This window comes from Syzygium oleosum, unplaced genomic scaffold, assembly GCF_021117445.2.
Source record: "Syzygium oleosum isolate NSW1041296 unplaced genomic scaffold, Sole_v2.1 Sole_v2.32, whole genome shotgun sequence".
In the NCBI taxonomy this organism is placed as follows: domain Eukaryota; kingdom Viridiplantae; phylum Streptophyta; class Magnoliopsida; order Myrtales; family Myrtaceae; genus Syzygium; species Syzygium oleosum.
In genome coordinates this window covers 1,520,093-1,542,722 of record NW_026607516.1, presented here as the reverse complement: position 1 = coordinate 1,542,722, position 22,630 = coordinate 1,520,093, and the positions used below count along the sequence as shown (strand labels likewise).

General features: G+C 43.5%; 5 protein-coding genes and 1 pseudogene across 7 annotated transcripts; 4 read left to right on the top strand and 2 right to left on the bottom strand.

Moving 5' to 3' along the window:
* The first annotated feature begins 4,007 nt into the window (after positions 1-4,007).
* On the top strand, positions 4,008-7,500 carry LOC115666547 (uncharacterized). The gene is made up of 2 exons (XM_030588257.2): positions 4,008-4,481; positions 7,033-7,500. The coding sequence occupies exons 1-2, from the start codon at positions 4,200-4,202 to the stop codon at positions 7,258-7,260; spliced, it is 510 nt and encodes a 169-aa protein (XP_030444117.1). The 5' UTR covers positions 4,008-4,199; the 3' UTR covers positions 7,261-7,500.
* A 138-nt stretch (positions 7,501-7,638) lies between these two features.
* Positions 7,639-8,562, bottom strand: LOC115669446 (late embryogenesis abundant protein 6). The gene is made up of 2 exons (XM_030590651.2): positions 8,222-8,562; positions 7,639-8,100 (listed from the first exon to the last, which is right to left on the bottom strand). Exons 1-2 carry the CDS (start codon positions 8,306-8,308, stop codon positions 7,768-7,770), a joined length of 420 nt encoding a protein of 139 aa, XP_030446511.2. The 5' UTR covers positions 8,309-8,562; the 3' UTR covers positions 7,639-7,767.
* Positions 8,563-9,685: 1,123 nt separating this feature from the next.
* LOC115685377 (ferredoxin C 2, chloroplastic) lies at positions 9,686-13,036 on the top strand. Its single transcript, XM_030610451.2, has 6 exons — positions 9,686-9,995; positions 10,299-10,362; positions 11,034-11,122; positions 11,904-11,972; positions 12,453-12,497; positions 12,660-13,036. The coding sequence occupies exons 1-6, from the start codon at positions 9,732-9,734 to the stop codon at positions 12,702-12,704; spliced, it is 576 nt and encodes a 191-aa protein (XP_030466311.2). The 5' UTR covers positions 9,686-9,731; the 3' UTR covers positions 12,705-13,036.
* A 325-nt stretch (positions 13,037-13,361) lies between these two features.
* Positions 13,362-16,065, bottom strand: LOC115685358 (eyes absent homolog). Of its 3 annotated transcripts, XM_056304500.1 has the most exons (7): positions 15,875-16,064; positions 15,607-15,643; positions 15,194-15,500; positions 14,898-15,065; positions 14,230-14,323; positions 13,966-14,154; positions 13,362-13,790 (listed from the first exon to the last, which is right to left on the bottom strand). In XM_056304500.1, the coding sequence occupies exons 3-7, from the start codon at positions 15,437-15,439 to the stop codon at positions 13,525-13,527; spliced, it is 963 nt and encodes a 320-aa protein (XP_056160475.1). In that variant the 5' UTR covers positions 15,440-15,500; positions 15,607-15,643; positions 15,875-16,064; the 3' UTR covers positions 13,362-13,524. The 3 variants fall into 3 exon arrangements, with proteins under 3 accessions (XP_056160475.1, XP_030466292.2, XP_030466288.2); XM_030610432.2 differs by lacking the exon at positions 15,607-15,643 and having other exon boundaries at positions 15,194-15,448; positions 15,875-16,065; XM_030610428.2 differs by lacking the exon at positions 15,607-15,643.
* Positions 16,066-16,691: 626 nt separating this feature from the next.
* LOC115685378 (MND1-interacting protein 1) lies at positions 16,692-20,365 on the top strand. The gene is made up of 2 exons (XM_030610452.2): positions 16,692-18,531; positions 19,640-20,365. Exons 1-2 carry the CDS (start codon positions 16,879-16,881, stop codon positions 20,087-20,089), a joined length of 2,103 nt encoding a protein of 700 aa, XP_030466312.2. The 5' UTR covers positions 16,692-16,878; the 3' UTR covers positions 20,090-20,365.
* A 964-nt stretch (positions 20,366-21,329) lies between these two features.
* Positions 21,330-22,081, top strand: LOC115685339 (putative ripening-related protein 1; annotated as a pseudogene).
* Positions 22,082-22,630: the final 549 nt, after the last annotated feature.

The following is a 22,630-nucleotide window of genomic DNA, read 5'->3' as shown; positions in this document are numbered from 1 at the left end:
TCGACAAATCCCACCATTTTTTTTCGTCCAAAGTATAAATCATATTGATTCTAGGGTAAAAGCCATAAAAAAAAACTCCAAATTTTGCACATTGTGACATATTTACCCAAATTTTTTTTATGGCATCAAAAATTTCAAACTTGTAACCATGTGACTTATTTACTCAGAATTTTACTCATGTGACACATTTTTCCTAAACTTTTTTGTGACACAAAAAAGCTTTGACTTGTATCAATGTGACATATTTATCTCAAATTTATTTTTTATGACACCAAAAGTCCTAAACTTAGACCCACGCCACACATTTATCCTCCTTCAAGATTTTTTTTTTCTTTTTTACTTTTTTCCTTCCTCCTTTGTGTTCGTTACTGCCTTGGCCACCGCTCTCACCGTCGCCAAACCAAAGAAGAAAACGAAGGAGGAAGCTAAAAAAAAGGGAAAAAAATGAGAAAAGAAAACATACAATGAGTTGACATTTTTGCCACGTGAGTGCTGCATCTGCATTGTTTTCTTTTTGTTGTCCATGTAAGCGGACACATAAGGTTTTTAGCGGCGTTCATTAACGGTTTTGACGAAGGGTAAATATGTTATACGAATACAGGCTTGGGGTAAATGCGTCACACGGATACAAATTTGAAATTTTTGGTATCACATAAATAAGTTTAGCGTAAATGTGTCTTAGGAATACAAGTTTTGGGTTTATAGTGTTACAAAAAAATTTAAGTTAAATGTGTTGCAATGAACATAATTTGGCGCTTTTTTAGCTTTTTCCTTTGATTTTATATAATGAAATCAATCTACCGTTCCTTGCTCTGCCCAAGAAACCCTATGGGCAATATTCTACACATCTTTTGCCTCGACGAAACACCAACCATGTCAATAACTAGGTTTTGTTTGTTTCGCGAAAAATGAATAATTTAAAATGATGGTTCATATCACTATAAATATTTAGTTAATGAAAAATATTTTAATTATCAATAACAATTTATGTCTAAATATTTTTATGGACGATCAAAATATTTTTCATTCATTTATTTTTATAAAGTGATGCAAGTGATTATTTTTAAGAAAATATTTTTTAAATCATTCATTTTTCGCGATACAATGAAGCCTAAATAAGAAAATTCATGTGAATACAAATGGAGCCTATCATCCTCATGCGGAGAAAAAGGGATTTAAGTTGTTGTCATAAGTATGCAAAATGTAGTCATATTTCCTATTCAAAAAGATTTTTAAATAGAAGTGGATACTCGATAGAAATGGATGGATATGTATGATCTCTTCTCACCAACACCACATAACCAATCCAATAGCATAAGAGAATTAATGCAACTGATGGTATTTAGTGATAAAATTTTTTGGTAATTATGAAAAAATTTAGCATGAGAGAAGGGTTAGTATCTCGAAAAACCTCAAACTGGTACACCTGTGACAAATTTACCCCAAACAAAATTTTGACCACCCAAAATCCCAAACTGGTACACTTATGACAAATTTACCCCATGTTAATTTCCGTTAAACTGACTTAATATCACGGAAAAATACAAACCGGTACATCTATGACTAATGAAGGGTGAAATCCCAAACCGGTGCACCTATCAACTTGCAACATGTCATCCAACTCAGTAATTTGATAGTAAAATTTTAACGGAAACTAATGGAAAGTAAAATTGTCACAGGTGTATCAGTTTGGAGTAAATTTGTCACAAGCGTACCAATATGGATTTTTTGTGATGTTAACCCAAAAAAAGAACGAGGAATGAAAATGAATGGATAGAGAAAAGAGAATTCTCTCGTTATCATTTCAGCCTCGCTGTTTCGCTAATTAATATCATATACAACAGAACGGAACAAGAAAATTCACGATACCGATCTTCCATAGTGAAAAAAGGTTAAAAAGTTGTGTGTCAAGTAAAGATGTGCAAAGGAACCAGGAACCGCCCAGATCGCTCGAAATCGAATTAGATTGGCCGAAATTGGAGGTTTTCATGGGGACCAATCAGGTTCCCAGTTCCCGTTCACCCGGATCGAACCAACATATGAATATATATTTTTAAAAAATTTCACCCTCAATTATAACTTCCTAGAAGATTTAGCAGCAATTTGTGTCAATTGAAATACGTTGGCCTTCTCTGGCATATCCTTCAAAATTTAAGGACTGATAAAACCAGAAGAGCATTAAATGTCAATTGCAATACATAAGTGCTCATCATTTGAACATCGAGTAGAGTTTCATTTCTTAGTCCGTCTAGACTTTGTTTCAAGGACGAAGGAAATCATATGTTGTTTAGGCTCGTGTGAGATTAGCGATTAATTTGATTTTCATATACCAATTAAAAGGCATTTGTCATTAAGATTTTCAAGGTACAACCATCAATAGGTAAGGTTATGTTTCCTTGATCAATCAAATACCGAACAAACCGGTTTACACCAATCTTAGCTATAAATCAGTGTGTGTATATCCTTTTCCCTTGCAAATAAGTACCAATATAGAAACTAAGTTCACTATGATATTGATTGAAAGGATTGGGGATTGGTTCCATGGACCCACCCGGTACCGATACCAACTTTTCGGAACTGATCCTTCGGGAACTGCCCATCCGGACCACGCTCATCCCTAGTGTCAAGCACGCAAAATTTATTAAATTTTGGTAAAAAAAGGAAAACGTGGGATTAAATTGGATGGACAGATTAAAAAAGAAAAAAAAATTTCATCTGATTATTTTCTCCAATGAGAAAAGCGAGAAAAGAAAGAAAAAGCAAAAAAAAAAGAGGGAAATTATCAAATAAGGACCCAAAGTGGGTGCCTTTTTTAAAAAAAAGACCTCAAGTGGACAAGGTATCAATTAAGGACCAAAAGTGTCAAACTAGTATCAAATAAGGACCTGAGCTTGCCGGCCGGCCAAATATTCTCCGGCTGGCGACCGGCCGACATTTCCAGCACAGGAATAGGGCCAGAGCTGAGGCCGGCGAGAGCTCGAGCTCGCCGGCCATCTGGGCGAGCTCTACCCAGATCTGGGCGAGCTCGAGCTCGCCGGCCATGGCGAGCTCCGCCCAGATCTAGGCGAGCTCGAGGAGGCCGGCCTCGCCCGGATCGCGTAGTCGAGGGCCTTGGCGGGGCCGTCGCCGGAGGCAATGGTGTCGCGCGCGAGCTTGAGGAGGAAGGGCCCGAGATCCGGGTTGTCGAGGGCCGTATCGGGCGGGGCGGGGCTGGCGGCGGAGCCCGGGGACTCCGGCGGGGGCTTCCGTGGGGAGAACTTGGAGCGGGAAGGGGAGGGGGAGGGTGCCATGGCCGGCGAGCTCGAGCTCGCTGAGACCGGAGGGAGCTCGAGCTCGCTGGCCATCTGGGCGAGCTCGGCCGGCGAGCTCTGCCCAGATCTGGGCGAGCTCCGCTCTCGCCGGCCCGCGGCCCATGGCGGTAGGCATGAGCTCGAGCTCGCCCGGATGCGGGCGGAGCTCGCCATGGCCCGACGAGCTCGAGCTCGCCCGGATCCGGGCGAGCTCGCCGGCGCCCGAGATGGCCGGCCCGGCTCGAGCTCGCCCGGATACGGACGGAGCTCGCCGGTGAGCTCGCCTAGATGGCCGCGAGCTCGAGCCCTCGCCCTCCGCCGGCGAGGGTCGCCCTCGCCCGCCCAGCCCAGTCGAGGGTGACCCTCGCCGGCGTCGGGCGAGGGCAGCCTCCGCCTGAGGCCGGCGACCTCCACCGGCCCCGGCTATGGCCGGCGGAGGAAGAGAAAAAAAAAAGAAAAAGAAAAAAAACAGAGATGAAATGTCTTGTTCCGTAGGAATAATAAGCATGCTCTTCGCCGGGCGAGATTTGACCGGCCGGCGAACTCAGACCCTTACCTGAGATAAATTGAGTACTTCGGGCTCTTATTTGAGACTGATTGAGCACTTCAGATCCTTATTTGACACTATATTTATTTTGGGTCCTCTTTTGAGAAAAGGACCCACTTGGGTCCTTAATTGGAATTTCCCCAAAAAAAGAAGGAGGAGAAAATAACAAGAATCCCTCACCATCTTCTCCTTCTCCTTCTTCTTCTTCCCAGGATGAACAGAATTCTACGAAATCCTCCGTATATTCCGCCAGAACTCCCAAGCTCAACCTCCATCCACCCGCTCTGCCGCTCGCCCCCACCGACCGTATCGCCCTCTTCCTCATGATCTGACGCCGGATTCACCGCAGGCGCAGAAAGCAAATGGGGTTGTTCCGGCGGATAGCGGGGTTCCTAGGTTTCGGCCGCGACGAAGTCAACAACAAGGACGACGAGGATCATCAACGGCAGCACCGGGGCGACGGGGAAGGGCGCGACGACGAGGAAGGAGCGGACGATCCCCCGAATGCGGCCGGCCGGAGTAGGAACTATCAGGAGACCGGCCTCCCCCGCCGGGGCTTCAGCGTCCCGGTCAAGGTCCCCGTCGACCGGCCCGGCCTCGGCCCCGTCCTTGTCCCCTGCGATTCCGGCGACGGCGGAGTTCAGGTCATCTCTCGTTTTTCTCGATCTGGGTCGGCTTCTTTCCTCGTTTGTCGGAGCTTCGGAGGCTTAGGCTCGACTTTATAGTACCCGCGTGTGGTCTGTGCTGCTTATAAGATCTCTTTCAGCTAAATTGTGGTGTTTCGAGCTAGGGCGGGGCGACATTATCTTGTGCTCGTTCCCTGGCACCAACCGGGGCTCATTGGACTTGGATTTGTCTTGAAGCAAATGCAGATTTGCTATTGAAATTGACATGCGGAGTAACTGGGTCAAGATGTTAGTCTTCGAAAGATGGAAGTAACATACGTCTTCATAAGATGTAGGAACTCCATTTTACTGGGAGCTGATTAGCTTGTAGGAGCTTGCCAGGAGAATTTCTGGATACCCGCAAAGACAGAACTGACCTTCTTTTGATTATGTAGAGTTGTGATGTGAGTATTTTCTCGGTAGGCGTTCATAGAAAGTAGAGTGAAAGAGAGAAGGAGCATTGCCATGGCAAAATGGCAGTAGATTGACAATGCTTAAATATGATTAAACATGGACTTCAAGATTCTTTTTCAGAACCTAGTTCATTAAAGTCATCATGGGGATGTTGACGGAGTCTGCCGACCATTTCAGTGACAATTTTTTCTGTCATTTTGCAATTCACAATGGATTTTCCATTAGTTAGATCAGTTGTGGGCGCTACTATTATATTGGTGTTGATGATATGAGCTTATGCTTCATCTGGCATATTTGTAGGTTTATTTTATTATGTCGTGAAATACAATCTAGCCGAAGATTGAGTCCCTTCATCCACTTTTTGTCAAGGAGGCATTCATATTTTATTCATTGATTAGGAGCTGTTCAGTGATGTTGAAGTAATTTTGTGTCTCGTTTTCGTATTGCATTGCCATGTCAAGGTCTTTTAGGTTGCAGCATCTTGTCTAGGATGCTTATGTTTAACTCTTTATCGATTAGGTGACACTGAAATCCCCATCACCTGATGCTGAAAGATGAGAGTCTTTACTTGAGTTCCTATGGGGTCATTTGTCCATGAAAAGAGCCCATGTCTAATTGTTTGATTAGGACATCTACTGAATGGCTAATTAGACCAGCCACTACATGTATAACGGTCATCTTGTGAGGGGTTGACTATAACGTTGGAAAATGAGATGTGATTTGGGATTAGTCCGAGATGGTAATTCTTCATTACTGGTGCTATTGCAGGCTCGCTGTCTAAGCTTAGAGTATCTAGTGATTACATCAGCATCCCACTTAGGAAAAACCAGTGTCCATACGAAGATGCAACATTAATGACAATAGCATTAAGCCCCTTAAGCTATAGAAGTTGTCGTATGTGAAAGCTAATTCCAGGAACTTGATTGTTGTGAATTATTTGCATCTGGTGCCTTGGCAAAGATGATCATATTTTGGGGACTAAACTAAATTTTACAGGGTTCTATACTTTTGTTAGGATAACTTAATGTCCGGAACTTGGCATTAAGATCCTGCCCTTTTTAGGTTCCTTATAATGTTTTATGGTTGGCTAATATTATATGTTTATGCTGCTAACTCCCGCACAAGAATCAACTAGTTGTTTTGGCAAGAAGCTGCAGCTTAGTTTAGATAACTTTACCTATGGGATAGAGCTAAAACCATATTGTAAACAAAAGATATTCCTGCTGCTATGAATTGTGGGCATCTGTTGCATTCTGGAACTTTGACATTTCTTGTTGAAAGTTACATTAGAGGATTTAGATTTTTTTCGCTAGAAAAAGAAGGATGAGAGGGGGCTACCGGTGTAGCTGGTTCCTTTAGAGCATTGCCATAGGAACTCTACATCCAAGCCCTCGGATTAGAGAAATTTAGATGCTGGGAGAGATATCAGGAAGGAAGAGTTTGTGATGGACAAACATATGTTCTTTAACTAATATCATGCAACTCATGGATCCAAGATTTCTGTAAATTTTCTGGAGATCATTTGTCCATTGAGATTGTGATGCTAGTTTTAACAAGTCATTTTCAATTATTTCCTATCTGTGTGCTCCTGTATTAAAAAAGCCTTGATTGCATCAAATGATTTACTTCGTGAACTTGCTATCAGCACAAGCCTTTTGTACTATGACCTTGCTTCTTATTCCTCGGAAGGTAGATGAAAGCCTTTTGTTTTGTTTATGTTTTTTTCAATTACGACAGTCAACATATAATGTTTCACCCCTTCAGTGTTCCTTTTCTTGAATTGTTGAAAGAGCCAGCGAATTTTGTAGCGAACCTGATGAGTTGCAGTTTGAAAGGTCCGAGGAGAATTGCTAGTTCTGAACCCAACAGCCAATATTGGCGGACGGCTATCTTTCAGGATCTTAGGCTTTTTAAGCTTCACTTTCTCACATGTGATGTCAATTTGTGCTCATGAACTAGCAGCTAAAGTTCTCTATAATGGCAAGCCAAATAGCTCAGGCTTCGTTTAATTTGTTCACGTTCATCTTTTGTGCAGTTGTTGTAGCAGCACCTTTTTCTCCCTCAGTCCTGGGAGTTTTTACAGTCTACTAACCTGTTGAATTTGTTTTGTATTCAGGGTCTCCGATGGTGCGCAAAACGACTGAGAATAGACGAAGATGGTGATGTGGCTCACGAGTTTCTTGATGAGGTGTTGCCGGACGCTACTGAGCCAGAGGAGAAGCCGCTGCCAAAGTTTGCTGCGCGGTACAGCACTAGACCAGCTATGGTCAAGAATCAGGTAATTTCCCACGATGGCAAGGTTCAACACTGTGTGGAACACCATGGTAGACTAGAGTGGGTATAATACTAACAAGGACCCGTGGAGGAATGTTCTCTTCTCTCCACTTCTAGGAACTTCATCCTCTCCTCTGGGAATACTGCATGATTTTTTGCGATTCATTGCGAATGATTCTTGTAACTGTACTGATAGATGATACTTCCATATTGCAGACATTCCTGTATCCGTATTAAAAGGGATAGTGTATATTAACTTTTTAAACTTTCCCATATAAGAATGTCATCCTACTTTGAGTTTGCTGCTGAATTTTTATGCAAGCGTATGCCCTGTCATTTTTGAGAGCTGATTCTGACCGGGATAAAGGATTCTCAGATTCTTTAGCAGTTAAAAGAGTTGTTGGGTTGCTTGCTTGTATGCATCACCAAGATTGCAATTCGCAGTAAACCATAAGAGCAAAGCGACTCTGTGCCGCTCATTGTGCTCTAAATAAGTTCACTTGTAGTAAAAAGAGGCCCAGAACAAACCCCAACGAACTTAAAAAAAGGGCTAATGTCTAGGCAAACCATGTCTTAATTAAAACACGAAGCACTGCATATACTTGTGTGTGTGTCCTGAGTGGGGCGGGTGCCCTCCTAAAGGGTAGGTCGGAACTGTGGTTCCAGTCATTGGATCTGCAACCCCGATGGGCTGGTGTCCGGTTTGGTGGCCCGGGGCTGCAACCACACGAGTCGCTGGCTCTTGGACATTGCCTGCCAAGGTGGAATGCTTGGCAGTAAATTTATTAGCTGCGTGCTTCGCCTTGGCTTGGTGCAGCTCCATCTTGGCCTCGGCCTCGGCCTCCTTAGCCTTCCTGTGCTGGTGCGCCATCTCTTTCTCCTCCGGTGTCCTCGCCACCGCTTTCTCCTCCTGCAAAATCTCAATCTTGATTACTCATTCCCTCGGAGCGAGACTCATATGTCCTGCTGCAATGCAAAGCTAGAGCGCAAGTTTTTGTGCAATTATGAGTATGGGGGTTGTCTATGAGGACCTTTTCTTCAAGTTTGGCTTTGGCTATGTTGATGTGCTCATTGGCAGAACTGGCCACGTTCTTGAGCTTCTCTTCTGCGGATTGCATCTTCTTGCATTGGGTCTGACCTTCCTTGCTCTGTTCTGGGTTTGCAAATGCTGTGTGATAATTGAATGTGAAAGGGAACCTCGTTTAAAGTACAATATAGACCGAGGGAATGCCTGTCTAGTGATGGATCGTCCATCCGCCGCTGCGTAAGCTGCCACGTGCCGAACATGCAATGTTAAACGTAGGATGCGCCGCCACGTCGGACCTCAGATGAGGCTAACTCCCCTCATATAACCCCGAAGCTTAATAAGGAGAAAAACATTCGGCAAACTGATTTTAGATTTAACGTGATAGATAGAGTTAATTATATAATTCACACGAGTTTCGGGTGTATTTGTTTCGGAGGAAACTTTATGATAAAAGACTGCGAAATCATATTACATTTTCTCCTTTTTAGATTTAAAATTTCATTTTTATAAATTGTAAACATGCATATTTTCTTTGATCGTTTATATTTTTCAATGACCGATCATTTTTAGCAAATTAAACGCGTGAATATCCAAATTTCTTCCCTCACAAACTTTGTTTTATTATTTCCCTTTGATTCTTTTACCAGTTTTGAAGATATTGGCAAGAGAGGATGCGGCTATCTATAGCCACAGGTTAGCTCTGTCTTTTTTTGTTTCTTTTGCTCTGACTGAGGTAAAAATGCCATGGAATCAGCGGGCACGTTCGGGCTTTGCAATAAAAGATTATTTGATTGTACCAATACGACCAGTTTTGCGATACGGTCGCAATTTTTTTTTTGTAAGGTCTTTAGATTCAATATACTTTTGCTATAGATTTTAAAGACTTGGCGTAGACATGGCCACGGTTAAGGAACCGCTGGTTCATGGCCATATGTCGGCGGTTGTGGCCATGGGCGAGGGCGACAGCGGCGACGGGGGTCAGATTTGGGAAGATGGGGGGCGGGCGGAGGAGAAAAGGGAAGGACAGGAGGAGGCACAGGGGAGAGGGGGGAAGGAGGGATTTGGAGGAGGACTGGAGGAGGTGGGCGTGGGTGGGGGTGGGAACGTGGGGGCGGGAACGTCAGCAGCAGTTTTTTTTTTTTTTTTGGAACCGGTTCCGGTTCCGAACCGCGGGCCCGGTCAACGGGCCGGTTCCGGGCCAAAACCGGCCCGTGGCCAAGTCTGCTTGGAGATATCTCAACACATATAATACAGCAACTTCAAAACAAATTATCAAACTAGTCAGACTCTATATTTTGGCCGTCCGTATAGATGGAGACACGGGAGTCAACAGAAGTTACAGAACGCACGGTGATCAGCTCGCTCACACCACAGGACACACGGTCCGAGCGAAGAGCACTGGATTCTCTCAGAGCCCCCAACGCTATCTCTTTTCTTCCTCTCCACAGTCCCAGCAGGGGGAGCACTGTGCAACGCAGAAGCTCAAGCTCGCTCTCTCTCTCTCTCTCTCTCCGATGGACGTTTCCTTAACCTTCGCTCCCTCCGCCTCGCCCCACCGCCATCGCCGCCTCCTTCCTCCCGCCGGGAGCGGCGGCGGCGGCGGCTGCTCCCGCAGCTTGGCGGCCGCGAGATGCCGCCGCGAGACGACGTCCGGCGAGCTCCGGGCGGCGGCCGGGCCAAACGGCCGGAGCGGGAGCCACGCGGCCTCCGTGCCGGTCCACAAGGTCACCGTCCACGATCGGCAGCGAGGCGTCGTTCACGAGTTTTCGGTCCCTGAGGTGAGAATTCTACGCTGAGGTAGATGTAGGCGGATCGTTGCTTCCTTCCCACGTTTTCCGGCAATTCTGTCATTAGGATCCTACACGGAGATAATGTAGAGCGCGCACATATGGATCATAGGAAGTTTTTCGATGGCACTCTCGTCGATCAGACTGAGTTTGTCTGCGCATTTCTTCATGACATTGTAGTCCCAGCTGCTTATTGCTCACCGCAATGCCATTAAGGCGCATTAGCTAGGGGCTTGTTTTCATGGGTATCGGTTTTTCTTCGTCTAATGTCAGTGCATTTGAATCTGGATGCAGGATCAGTATATACTGCACACGGCTGAGTCTCAGAACGTCTCCCTTCCTTTCGCTTGCAGGCACGGTATTGGTTTCGTGCTGTAATTTGAGAATGTGTTGGTCCACTGTGCATGGATTGTGCATGGTGCAGATTCTTGCTTTTAGCGTTCAAGGACAAGTGTGGGAACAACAAGAATTTTTTACTGTAGTAACCGTGCATGTTTTGTTTTCCCACAATTCGCTCATCGTGGTCTTCAGCTTGTATGCTCAATAGTTTCGCAGAATCTACTGAGCCAATGGACCAAACATGAGAAACTCGCTGACCAAAGAGTATGAAATGTCTACAACAATTGCTCCCTTGATGAGGCAAAGAACGCAATGTTTATACACCTACTATGTGATATGCACCTTCAAGTTGCAACCTTTGCAAGAGCTGTTGGTTTGCTGTCATGCGAAAACCCGTTCTTGCAAAACACTGACCGCTAAAATGTCCCATAAAGTCGGTGACTCTGAGATCAAATTGGTTGGCTCAATTGCTATGGACCACACTTCTCATGCACTGATCCTGTCTTTGCATCTCACCATCGTGTCACTACTTTTTTGTAACCTGAAAGGTGAAAAATAAAGAGGCCTATTGCTTGCTTGAGGAACTTTTGGATTCGTTATCACCTCATGCATTACTTTAACCATCTGCGTTACTACTGCTAGTGCTATCTTTATGTCAAAACACAGATGTGCTGAGAGCTACTGTGACAGGTTGTTGTACTAGCTGTGCTGTTCGAATAAAATCAGGAGAAATCAGGCAGCCTGAAGCACTGGGGATTTCTGCTGAATTAAAGTCTAAGGTACTATACATTCCTATTCCACTTGGAACAATGGCTGGATTTAGACAATCCTCCATTTATGTAATGCTAAGTTTCTCTAAGACATGTGAAACCACATACCACGGGACGTCTATCTTGGTATTGGGAAGAGACACTTCTTCCTTGACCATTCCTATTTCAATTACTGCTTCCCTTGCTAGTTCATAGTAAGGAGAATAACAATAGGATCTTTTGATCCTGTGTAGTTCGATAGTAAAGAAATTCAGTTTATGAAGGGCCGTGTTGTATTGACATCTGTAATTATACTGTTTTAGTGCCATGGGTGAGACTGGTTGAATTGACTATGCAGGTCCTCCGGCTAATCTGCAGTTGTTACCAAACAATTCAGTTCCAATTCCCGAATTTGGTTTATCTAACTGACCGGGAGGGCCCTTTGGCAAAATGAATTTTAGGGAATTCACAGTTGTTTTCATTATATGTAAATTCATTGACTGGGAAGAAATTTTACCTGTCTGATGTGATCATCATAAAGATCAATATCCTGAAGATATTGTCGGATCTTGGAACCAAATTTGGCCTGATGAACCAGTGGTTCATGATATGCAAACTTAATTCCCCAACAGTTGGAAGTTTTGGTTGAAATCAGATAGGTTTTACATTCTTAGTTCTCTGAATATCTACTTATCAGAAGCTCAAATTCAGCTAACAAACCTTGTATATATGAGAGATGTCATTTATTTGCTTTTACTGTAGTATTGCAGTTGTAACTTCTTAGATAGTTTGTTCTTTCTTGGCAATCCAGGGGTACGCACTACTCTGTGTTGGCTTTCCTTCCTCAGATCTTGAAGTAGAAACACAAGATGAAGATGAGGTAATGTGCTTAATGATGTCTATCCATATATGATCTATGAAAGGAGTCTCCAGTTATGAGCTTAGGATGTTCTGTAGAATTACACTCGCCACTTTGAGTTGAGTGTAACTTGTGCCCATGATTCGTGAGGGAAGCTGTACCTACTCATGAACTATTTTGGAACCAATTTACTTCATTTGACACGGATTAGATCTTTTTGGTTTATTTTTTCCTCCCTTTGATAGTAAAAAGCGTGCCATCACTTTTCCTCAAAGACTTGGTGCTTGGCTGGGGCATCATATCGCTTACACGTTTTTTTTGAGCTCAAGTAAATGTTTTGCTCTTGGTATAACTTTTTAGTCTGGAAAACATGTCTAATCTGTGAATGTGATGAGTTGGGGAGAGCATAGATTTTGCATTCTGCATGAAGTAAATCCGTTTGAGAAGTTTGCTGTAGATGTTTCGTTCCTATTTTTCAAACATCATTCATGTGACTTGCAGGTCTATTGGCTTCAATTTGGAAGATATTTTGCGCGAGGACCTATTGTGAGTTCGAGATACCTTGTCATCAATATAAAACTTTACAATTAGATTGAACGAGAACTGTAAAGATATGGAGTAGCGGTTAATTTCCTAGGGAGGAATTGGGATGTTTAACGTCCTGTTCCTGAAACAGTGCTTGTTTTTTCTCTTTTGTTGATGCTGCAGGAAAGGGACGACTATGCTCTAGAGTTAGCAATGGGTGATGAATAAGCCGACCAGATGTGCAATCAGAGACGATAGTCTGAGATGATTTCTCCTCTCCCGAGTCGGACTTTTTGCTATGAAACATCGTTCTACGAATAACAGTCGATTCTCTCGATAGTAGCCTACTCTACCACTCTTCTTGTTGGCAATTGAGATGGTCTTCCCTTGAAATATAGATGCAAAATGTACACTGTCAATTCAACGATCTGCGGATGCATTCCAGGATGAAGCCGTCGTGTGTAGTCTATGAATCTGTTTGTATCATCCTGGAGGTTGTTTAGTTTCTTGTCGTAGCCTGAATTGAACTATCAAATAACAAAGGGCGATCATAATGGAAACAGACAAGTGCGCGCGCGAAAGCGCACAGCCTTGTCCAAGCACAACCACCCTCACCGCTTATGCGCTTATGCACTTATGCATGAGTACCCAAGCACTCACATACTACGCTAATCAAAGAATTGGGATTTACCATGAAGGAAAATCACTAAAAGTTGTCCCATTCATGTGATTGTATCCTTTAGCAATCTAATCAGTTCTCATAACCAGACCACTTAAAGTTTGGCTCTTCAAAGATATGACATTTGCAAGAAATGTTGTAAAGATCGGTCTTCTCTAAAGAAGAAACTGTACAAGTAATACCAGGAGAGTGACAAGATGTAGCCCTTCACACAGCAAACTCTAATATACTCGAGAAAAATACACATGAAGAGATATGAAATTGCCAGTCAAGGTGAATCAAATAAACTAATTTAACCAGGAATTTCCACCAGAGACATTGAACATGTTATTTCGTCTACATGCTTTCTTAGCAAAGTAAGTCACTAACTCACTCTTCGACCTCATCAGTTGCAGCACCACGATTCCCGTACACAATGGAGAAATAAAATCCCAAGGTTCTCAGTGTAAGGCCAGGAAACCTGTGAGAACTGTTTGGTCGCAAATCGATCTGGACAAATGGCCATCTCATTGCTTCTGCCGCTTCGCACTCCTCCCATCCGTCCCCAATCACACAGAACTGGACATTGGGACTGCCAAAACGCTCCTTAATCCACTCGAAACATTGGAGTTTCCCCACATCCCATGAGCTGTACACTGAAAAAAACACGGTGCATTTCAACGTGCAATCCTGACCACAGCTATCTTAAAATCAACAAGACAATTCATAAGTTTATTATAATAATGTTCGGAATCATCACTAGTATATAAGCCAATACAAGACCAATAAGTTGATAGGTTGACATCAAGAGGACCAAGACCCTCCACTTACCATCTCTGTGCTTTATCAAACCGTTAAAGTGAAAGAGCAAGCATTTTGCGATGCTGGGTATCAACGATCCTGAGGTCACTAGAACGTTTATGGACTGAGAATTCTTCTTCTCGGCCATCCCTTTGGCCGAGTCAGGACAAGGAATTGGGTCCTCCTCCCCACTGGAACACTTATCTAGGAAGGACCTGGCTGCAGTTAAAATAAGGATGTTACCTTCAAAATAAGCATTTAAGTCGACAAAGTAACAGTCGCCAGAAACCATACCCGAGGAAAGCCAACCGCCCGTGTACTCATCGCTCATTTGGTACAACTGATCCCACTTTTCTGTTAAGTCTTGGTTAAAGATATTGTGCAGACCCTGAAATAATTAAGTTTGGATCCAAAAGAACTCTGTGAGCAGTACGACAACTGAGTAGAATCTGTATACTTCTACCATTTGACCGCATTGGTAGTTAACAAGCTAAATATCTGTAGAGACTTCATGAGGTTATATTCTCCCACACAATGGCACAACTAAATTATCATGTATAGGATGCCTAACCAACAACTTGATAAAACAATCACTCTAAAGTGCGGCATGACTAAAATCTGTCAATCATCCAAAGCAATTTGAGAGTCTACATCTAAGTAAAATCCTCATGACATCCCAGTAGAGAAAGTATTACACTAACGCATCTAGTGAACATGCGTACATCTATTCATGCATTGCATATGGCCAAGCTCATTAAAATTCTCTCAAATCTTGCGATGTGACTCAGAGATAGGAGATTACATGCCAGCCTGCCTATATATAAAGAGCTAAAAGGATCATACTTAGAATGAGGCTTGCTTAAACTGCATCGCGCTCAAAGAAGCTCGACTTAATATCAGAATAAGCATAAAAAACAACCCAATGAGGATGGCTAAGGAACTGAGGAAATTATAGAGAATACCTTTTCATACATATCGGCTGCGGCTCTGAGTCTGTATGCTAGTTTTCTTTTATTGGCATCATCTTTTGGAGGACCAAATCCATCTTGATCAAAGTCATAATCAGAAAGATCTCGCCCATCGTCGAATTTGCTCAAGGAATCAAGAAAGGGCTCATTAAAGTTCTCGATCTACACGATCGAGATCTGATGTAAGTTGAAAGGAGCAACCGTGCCCAAGAAATGATGCCGATATTCGTTAGGATTCAGCATTAGACATTTTTCCTAACAGAAAATGCGAAAAGAGAGGGGAAGCTCACTTGCTCATAATGGAAATGATCATCGCATAGATCAAGTATGAGCTTCTCCCACATCTTGCCAATCTCTTTACCCTTCTGTACATCCTTGGAACCGCCGTGTGCCTCCGCATACGTCCCATTTAGCAAAGACTTGAGCAGTATAAGAGTCTCATCCATGTCCCAAACATATACATTCACTTTGTGATCCTCGATCTCCGCATCCGTACTCTTGGCCCTTTTGCTAGGAAATCCAGACGTGCCATCCATATGTTCTGTCTGTTTCACCAATAAATTCGACAAACTTGAAATTTTCGGAGCCGAAGAGACCCTGACAAATCAAAGGGCCAAACACCAACTCATAAAGACAATATCCGACATAAACAGAGCAACTTCATAGTTAATAGGCAAGCCTGAACAGCAGATTTTTTGCTGACCTACCGCGGATGAAAATTTGTACAACCCCAGAAAAATCTGAAAAAAAAAAAAAAAAATCTTTGCCTACATCAATACAGAGTTCTCCATCATCAAAGAGTAAAATTAAAAGGAAAAATAACCCATTAAAGAACTGATCAATTTGAGTGCCAAAGTTTGAAACTTTTCGAGAAACAGCAGAGAATAAGAGGCAACCCGCGTGATATTGCATCCACCCACCAAAATTTGAAAAGCTCAAGATTACATCGAAAAGAAGGCGTCGATCTCTACCTGTTTTGGTCACTCGTTAGCCAGTCCGATGGCTGAAATGCGGTGCCCAGCTCGAATTACCTCCTTCGAGAGCTCCGACTCGCGAAATTTGGAGAGACTTGTATTAGGGTCTGAAGCTGAACTCGAAGTGAATCAAAGCCATCTGTATGGACAGTTTGATGTTGGCGACAGATGGTCCGCACCCGTAACTTTGGCACCTGGGTTATCGGGTTCGGGTTAATAAGCAATTCATAAAGGAAAAATAACACAAATGATACCAATAAAACGTTTTATACGGATTTTTAAGTTTTGGCCAAATGTATAACGTGATCTTAATAATCAAACGTACAATGTGATCCCTAAATTTTTAATTTGTTCAATATGGTCTATAAATTTTTTATATATATTCAATAGTCCATAAACTTAAATTAATGAAAGAATAACATTAGATATTTTCTTATAATCTAGGGACTCGATTAAAGATTGATCAAGAGTTTTGGGTGTGAATAAATTAAATATTCAGGCACTTCATTGCACATCAGGATAAAGTTCATGAATCAAATTGAACAAATCAAAAGCTCAGGGGCCGTATTACACATTTAGCCAAAGTTCAGGGATCATTCATGTAATTATCCCATTTATAAACGAAAATCAACGAAATGAGGAAAAAAAAAGACAGGGAAAATACGTGGAATTATCAAATCCGGCCCGAACAACCCGGCCCGACGGGCCTATAGTTTTTACCCAGAGCCCGCCCATTCAGGCCCGTTCTTCCTTCCTTAGAAACCTATATAAGTCTCCCCCACCCACACCGACTCATCTCCCTCTCCCTCTCCCTCTACCTCTCCCCCGCCATTCTTTTCCCGCTCTGCGCTCTGTTCAAGCCAACCGTCATCCCAAAGATCGAACCAGTCTCCATCATCATTCACTCAATCTCTCCAAAACTCTTTTCCCCATTTCACCTCTCTCTCTCCATCGTGTGAACAAGCCTCTGTCTTGGCAGCGACACCGACCGAGCACCCTCGATGGGTAAGAGCGCAAGAAACAAGCAGAGATCCAAGAACCGACCACCGCGGCCGCAGAACCCGCAGCCCAACCCCCGTGACCAGCCGGGTCAAGCGCCGCGCTCCAGGTCGGGGACCGGACCCGGTTCAACCCCTCCGAGCGGCCCTGAGGATCGTGCCGGCCGTGACCCGAGTTCCAGTGCTAGTCGGCTCCCGACCCCATCCCCGGCGATTGGCCCTATGCTCCGGCGTGTCGCGCAAGAAGATGTCAATAAGTTGACGGTGGAGCAAAGGTTAGAGAATATACTGCTGAGAGTTTTGAAGGATATGTACCTGGAGGCGTTGCGTGGGCTTGTGGATATAGGGTATGACGAGGATACTGCGCTGAAGGCGATCCTGAGGAACGGGCATTGTTACGGGGACGAGGATGTGCTGTTGAATGTATTCAATAACGCGCTCGCTTACTTGGCTGGCGATTGCCGTAGTAGGAACCCGATCTTCGAGGCGAATGGGATTGTGTTCACTAGCTTGGCGCGTCTGGTGGAGCACTCGCTGGGTTGCATGGTTCACGTGCTGCAACAGATTCACCACAGTAGAAGGATGGCGATGTGGGCTCTCATTTTTGGCAAACTCAATATGAGTTCGGCAATTGCATTGCCTCCATCGGATGGGGATAGCATATCTGATGGTAGTGACAAGAATGCAGGCGATGTTTATCTGCCGCCGTGCTGTAGGTTCAACCGCTGTGTGGGGATTCGTTGGTTACGAGATTCAGAGGTTTCCTCGAATAGGTCGGCTGTTGGCAATGAACGGAACAACCATCGGCCGAATGATGAAGAGCATTTGCAAAGAGATATCGAGGTCCCAGAGAGGTTTGGTTTGTCACCGGAACTGAAGTCAATGCTGAAAAAGAATGTAGCTAAGGTTGCTGCGGCCATTCGGGAAAACTCTATGCATCTGTTGGCCCAGGCCTCTATGCCCTCAAATGCTTCTGTGAAGGGGGATGCCCCGGCGGTTTCGCAGCCTGAAGTTGGTGACAAGTCTAGTGGTTTGGGGTGCAAAGAGTGGGTGAACTCTGTGGTGGACACACTTAGCGGTAAACTTAGCAATTTAAATCTTGACGGGAATTTGGTTGGTTTGCCAGAAGATAGAAAGGATGCCATTATTCTGCACTTGCAGAATCAAATCGAGGATCTCGAGAAACAAGTGAAGGAGAGAGAGGCGTGGGCTCGCCAGAAGGCGATCCAGGCAGAGAAAAGTGTTGACAGTGCTTTATTGGAACTCGAGACGTTGAGGAAGGAGATGGCGGAGAGTCATGCATTGAAGAAAGGTAAACCGACTCTTGATGTCAGTACCATGATGAAACTCTCTGAGAAGCAAAGTGCTTTGAGGAAGGTGAGTGCCCAAGCGGAGGCTGCTCACGCAGATATGGTACGAGTTGAGAATGAGAAGGCTAAAATCAGCGCGGAATTGGAGGCTTTTAACCTAAGTGCATCGGAATCCGCAAACACCTATCTGGAGATTGCAAAGAGGGAGAAGAAGAACCTGAAGAAACTCTTGGGTGCTGAGAAACAGAAAGTCAAGCTTCAAGAGGCGATTGCAGAGGAGCGGCGGAAGATCACTGACTTACAGCAGCAGTTGGTTGAGATAAAGAAAGCCCAGAGGGAAGCTGAGGTCTGTTAAATTCGTAGTCCAAGCGCACACAACTTTTTGTGCCCTAAGTACGTTTGTTTGTCGTCTGGGCAGATTTGATGTCTCTTATCATGCTTGTTGAAGTTTAGCTTTCTATATCTTTGAGTTCGTACAACAGGGAATTTCACGTCTATCTGGCAATTCATCGGCGGCTTGACATATAATGAATTCAGTGCTGTGATAAGAGGACCTACTTCTATATTTTAATGGGTCTGAGACAAGATGACTAGAGGAAGACATAAGAAATCTGTACATATCTGATGTTAGCAAGTTAAAAGTGGGAACACCACCAGATACTGAATGTGCAAGATTGCGTTTTCGTTCTTTGTCAACTACCTATGAAGCAGTCCTGTTGTTTTCTGATGTCGTAGAAGGAAAAAGAGGGAACTGTTGGTGTACTGATCATGAGATTGTGGTTAATATATGTACCTTGTCATTTAAGCTCACTTAGTCACCTACAGACTTACGTTTATCAGACTGGCATAGGGGTCTTGATGTGACATCACAGGTTAAATTCCAGAACGCACAAAACTCTAGCACAGAATACTAAGAAGAGACACTTTGAAGTTACCTATGAGGTGGCTAGCTTAGCTTAAGTATTTCTTCTTTGAATATCAAACAAATTCTCCTGCGATTTACTTGGTGTATTTTCTTTTCTCTGGTTTCCATGAAGTGGGAAGAACTTTCTTCACTTCCCATCTTCAACCGTTTCTTTAGTCATCATATAGTTCATTGTACTCTAGCATTCCAAATCTATTTAGACACTGTCAAGAATTTCTTAGCTGATTCTGTTTCTTTATCACATTAAGTTGTCATGATCCTTGTCTGGGGAACCTGCGCTCAAGAAGTCTAGCCTTTCTAGCTTAATGTGAAGCATCTTCAAGGGAACAAAAAGAATATTTGATAGAGCTTAACCAACAATTTCTTTTGATTACTTTTATGGCAATCGGAGAACAACTGGTGTTTTGCCCACCCAATATTCTTTTGCATCTGGATTCGTTAGAGATGCTATAACATTGTTCATGTCATTTTTTTCTTTTAGAATTTCCTTGTTTGTGATCAACTTCCTATCCATCATATTAAACTGCAGATGAAGTGGAGGCAGGCAGCAGATGAAAAAGAGCTTTTGAATGCACAGATTAAGGAAGAAAAGCGAGCATTGGAAGCAGCGAAGGCTGATAGTAAGAAAAGGCTAGAAGATGTACGCTTAAGAACAGAGATAGAGTTGAAGTCATACAGGGACAAAGTCCTGAGACTAGAGCGAGAGCTTTCATTTCTAAAAATAGCGACTGGGAACAGCGAAGCAACGGCAGAGCTCGAAACATTGCTTCCGCTGATGCATGGATTGGACGAACAGGATGGTAGAAAATGCATAATCTGCAGGAAAAATGAAGTCTGTGTTGTCTTCTTGCCATGTGCCCATGAGGTTTTGTGTGCTGACTGCTGTGACAAATACGGGTATAAGGATAAAGTCTTATGTCCTATGTGTCAAGTTCCGATTGAAGAGGCGATCCGGGTCTTTGGAGGTAGCTTGAAATAATTGATGCTTCTGTCTGCATTTGACCCATTTGGTTCCTTGTTACTGGCTGAAGCAGGTCTCAAATAATCTTGCGGGAACTGGATCAACAATGTCAAGGTGTACATAGCTGTAAAGTGATATTAGGGTTACACGGTCTTGCTTACAAAGTGATGTTACAGATTTTAATCGGGTGATTGAACCAGTGGGACATCCCCTTTGAACAATTTTTTGTACGTCAGCCTGCTCTAGGCCTGCTCCTTGAGATTGAAATATGGGAGTTACACTGCAATTTGTCAGCAAAAATGTGAAGTTTTTCAAACGACCTTATCTCATCATGGTTTGTATCCTGAATGTTTACTTACTCAAATGAAGTTTGAAGAGAGAGAGAGAGAGAGAGAGAGCTAGCGAGTCAATTTGTTTGAGCAAAGATCTGGATGAGGCAGTAGCAGTTTGCAATAGTTTTGGGAGAAGAAAAAACTTGGATAAGCGCACCATAGAACACCTACAGAGGACTTAGTTGATTATCGAGAAGTATTCGGAGTTCGTGGCTTTCTTTAGGGTCTCCATTGAGCCTTAAGTGCTTCCAAAGCAGTGACTAGCTAAATCAGTTAGATCTAGTTTTTACAGCAGATTTCTCCAGTACACCTCTTTCACGTGTCTACTTAATATAAGATGCAATAGTTGCCTCCCTTCGTATTCTTGAATTCCCTTTCACTTTTACTATTTCGTGTTGTGAATCGCCAACACAATTACGACGAAGGACGGCGCCTGATTAAAGGCACTCAGATGACGATTATCATTACGCCATGGCGGTTATGCAAATTAGTCTAGCATGTCAATGTACATTATATTCTTTTGACCGTAGCTGAAGGAACGTCCTTTTTCCGTCTCTCGCCTTTGCAAGCATCTGTACTGTTTATCAATTTAGTAAACACCAATATCCAACCTAAGCAATTCTTTTCGTGGTTCCTTCGAAGCTTTGTGATCAAAATATCAATAGGTTCAGACGATCTAACGGTTTATGAGACACCCACTTCAAATTCCATAATCGAGACAGTGGTCAATTCAATATTGCCAGAAAATGAAAGTTACTCCTTCCCGCCATCTTGGTTTGCTCTTTTGTATTATACAGACCCACCATCTTGGTTTCCTCTTATGTCTTATACAGAGTCAGAGTGCCAGCAATTTCTATATATACCTTCATCTGATTCATTTTCTTGCATCCGGCACTTGAATCAAGCCTAAGCCAGAATGTCACAGAATGAAGAATCTTAGCTTCAAACCATTCACTTTCATGCTTCTTGTTCATGTGGTGACCTATGTGCAATTCACGGAGGTTGAAGCGCAGAGTTGCCGTGCAAGCCGTTGAATCAGAGGGAGGAAACCACCGCCCGGACAATGCTACACGGTTGACGAATTGGACTGTTGCGTCGAAGGCAAAATGTACCCCGTTTATCAGTGTTCGCCGCCGGTGTCTGGCCACACTACAGCCCACCTCACTCTTAATAGCTTCGAGAAGGGAAAAGACGGCGGCGGTCCATCGGAATGCGACAACCAGTACTATTCCGACAATTTACCGATCGTGGCACTATTCACTGGCTGGTTCGACAACATGAGCGGGTGTCACCACAATATAACCATTAACGACAACAGCAGGAGCGTGGTGGCCATGGTGGTCAACGAATGTGACTCGACCATGGGATGCGACGCAGACCATGATTATCAGCCTCCGTGCGATAATGACATTGTCGATGCGTCTAGAGCCGTGTGGGAAGCCTTGGGCGTGCCTAAAGACAAGTGGGGATGGATGGACATAACATGGTCCGATGCTTAAGGCTAAATTTTCATCTAAAGGAATTATTATGTCGATCTAGTTGTTGTCTTCTCGTTATTCTTGGTTTTTTCGCTGTTCTGTTGTGTATGTGGGCTTATGGCAGTGTAATTATGTTATGTACCTTATGCAATGTAACTTAGAAAAATCAAGTCAGTCTGCTCTGGGCATATGACTTCAAAGGTTGGTCTCTTGTATTAATTTGTTTCATATTAGATCTTAATTTTATTTTTGGTCCGTGGATTGCCAAAAATTTTTTTTTCAAAGAATTCGAACCTCCTGTGACACTTTCAGATCAGAACATACGCATATACCTTTCTTTTTTAGAGAGAATATGCTTTTGTATTCTTTGAATAAGAGGGCTTGATAAATTAAAGATTGGACAATCCCGAACGAGGTGCACTGGGCGCTCGAGAATCACCTGATCTAGTGGTCTCCGTGGCCTAGATGTGTCAACTTGTGTCGTGTCAATTTGTGTCGACTTCGAGTTGATTGTTACCGGTCCGTATCCTATTCGAATTTCCCTAGGGGAAATCTTCGTCACAGCTTCCTATCGAATCCTATTCTCGTTCAGGTCAGAAATTACAACTCCTGCCCTGATCCGATCGTTCCTAGATGCCTATTACGCCAAATGTTTTACCTGTTGCTCAATAAATCCAGTGGTTGGGCCAGAGCTGTGTGGCCATTGCAAGTGCCACATGGTGTAACCTGAGCTTCATGTTCGTAGGCTG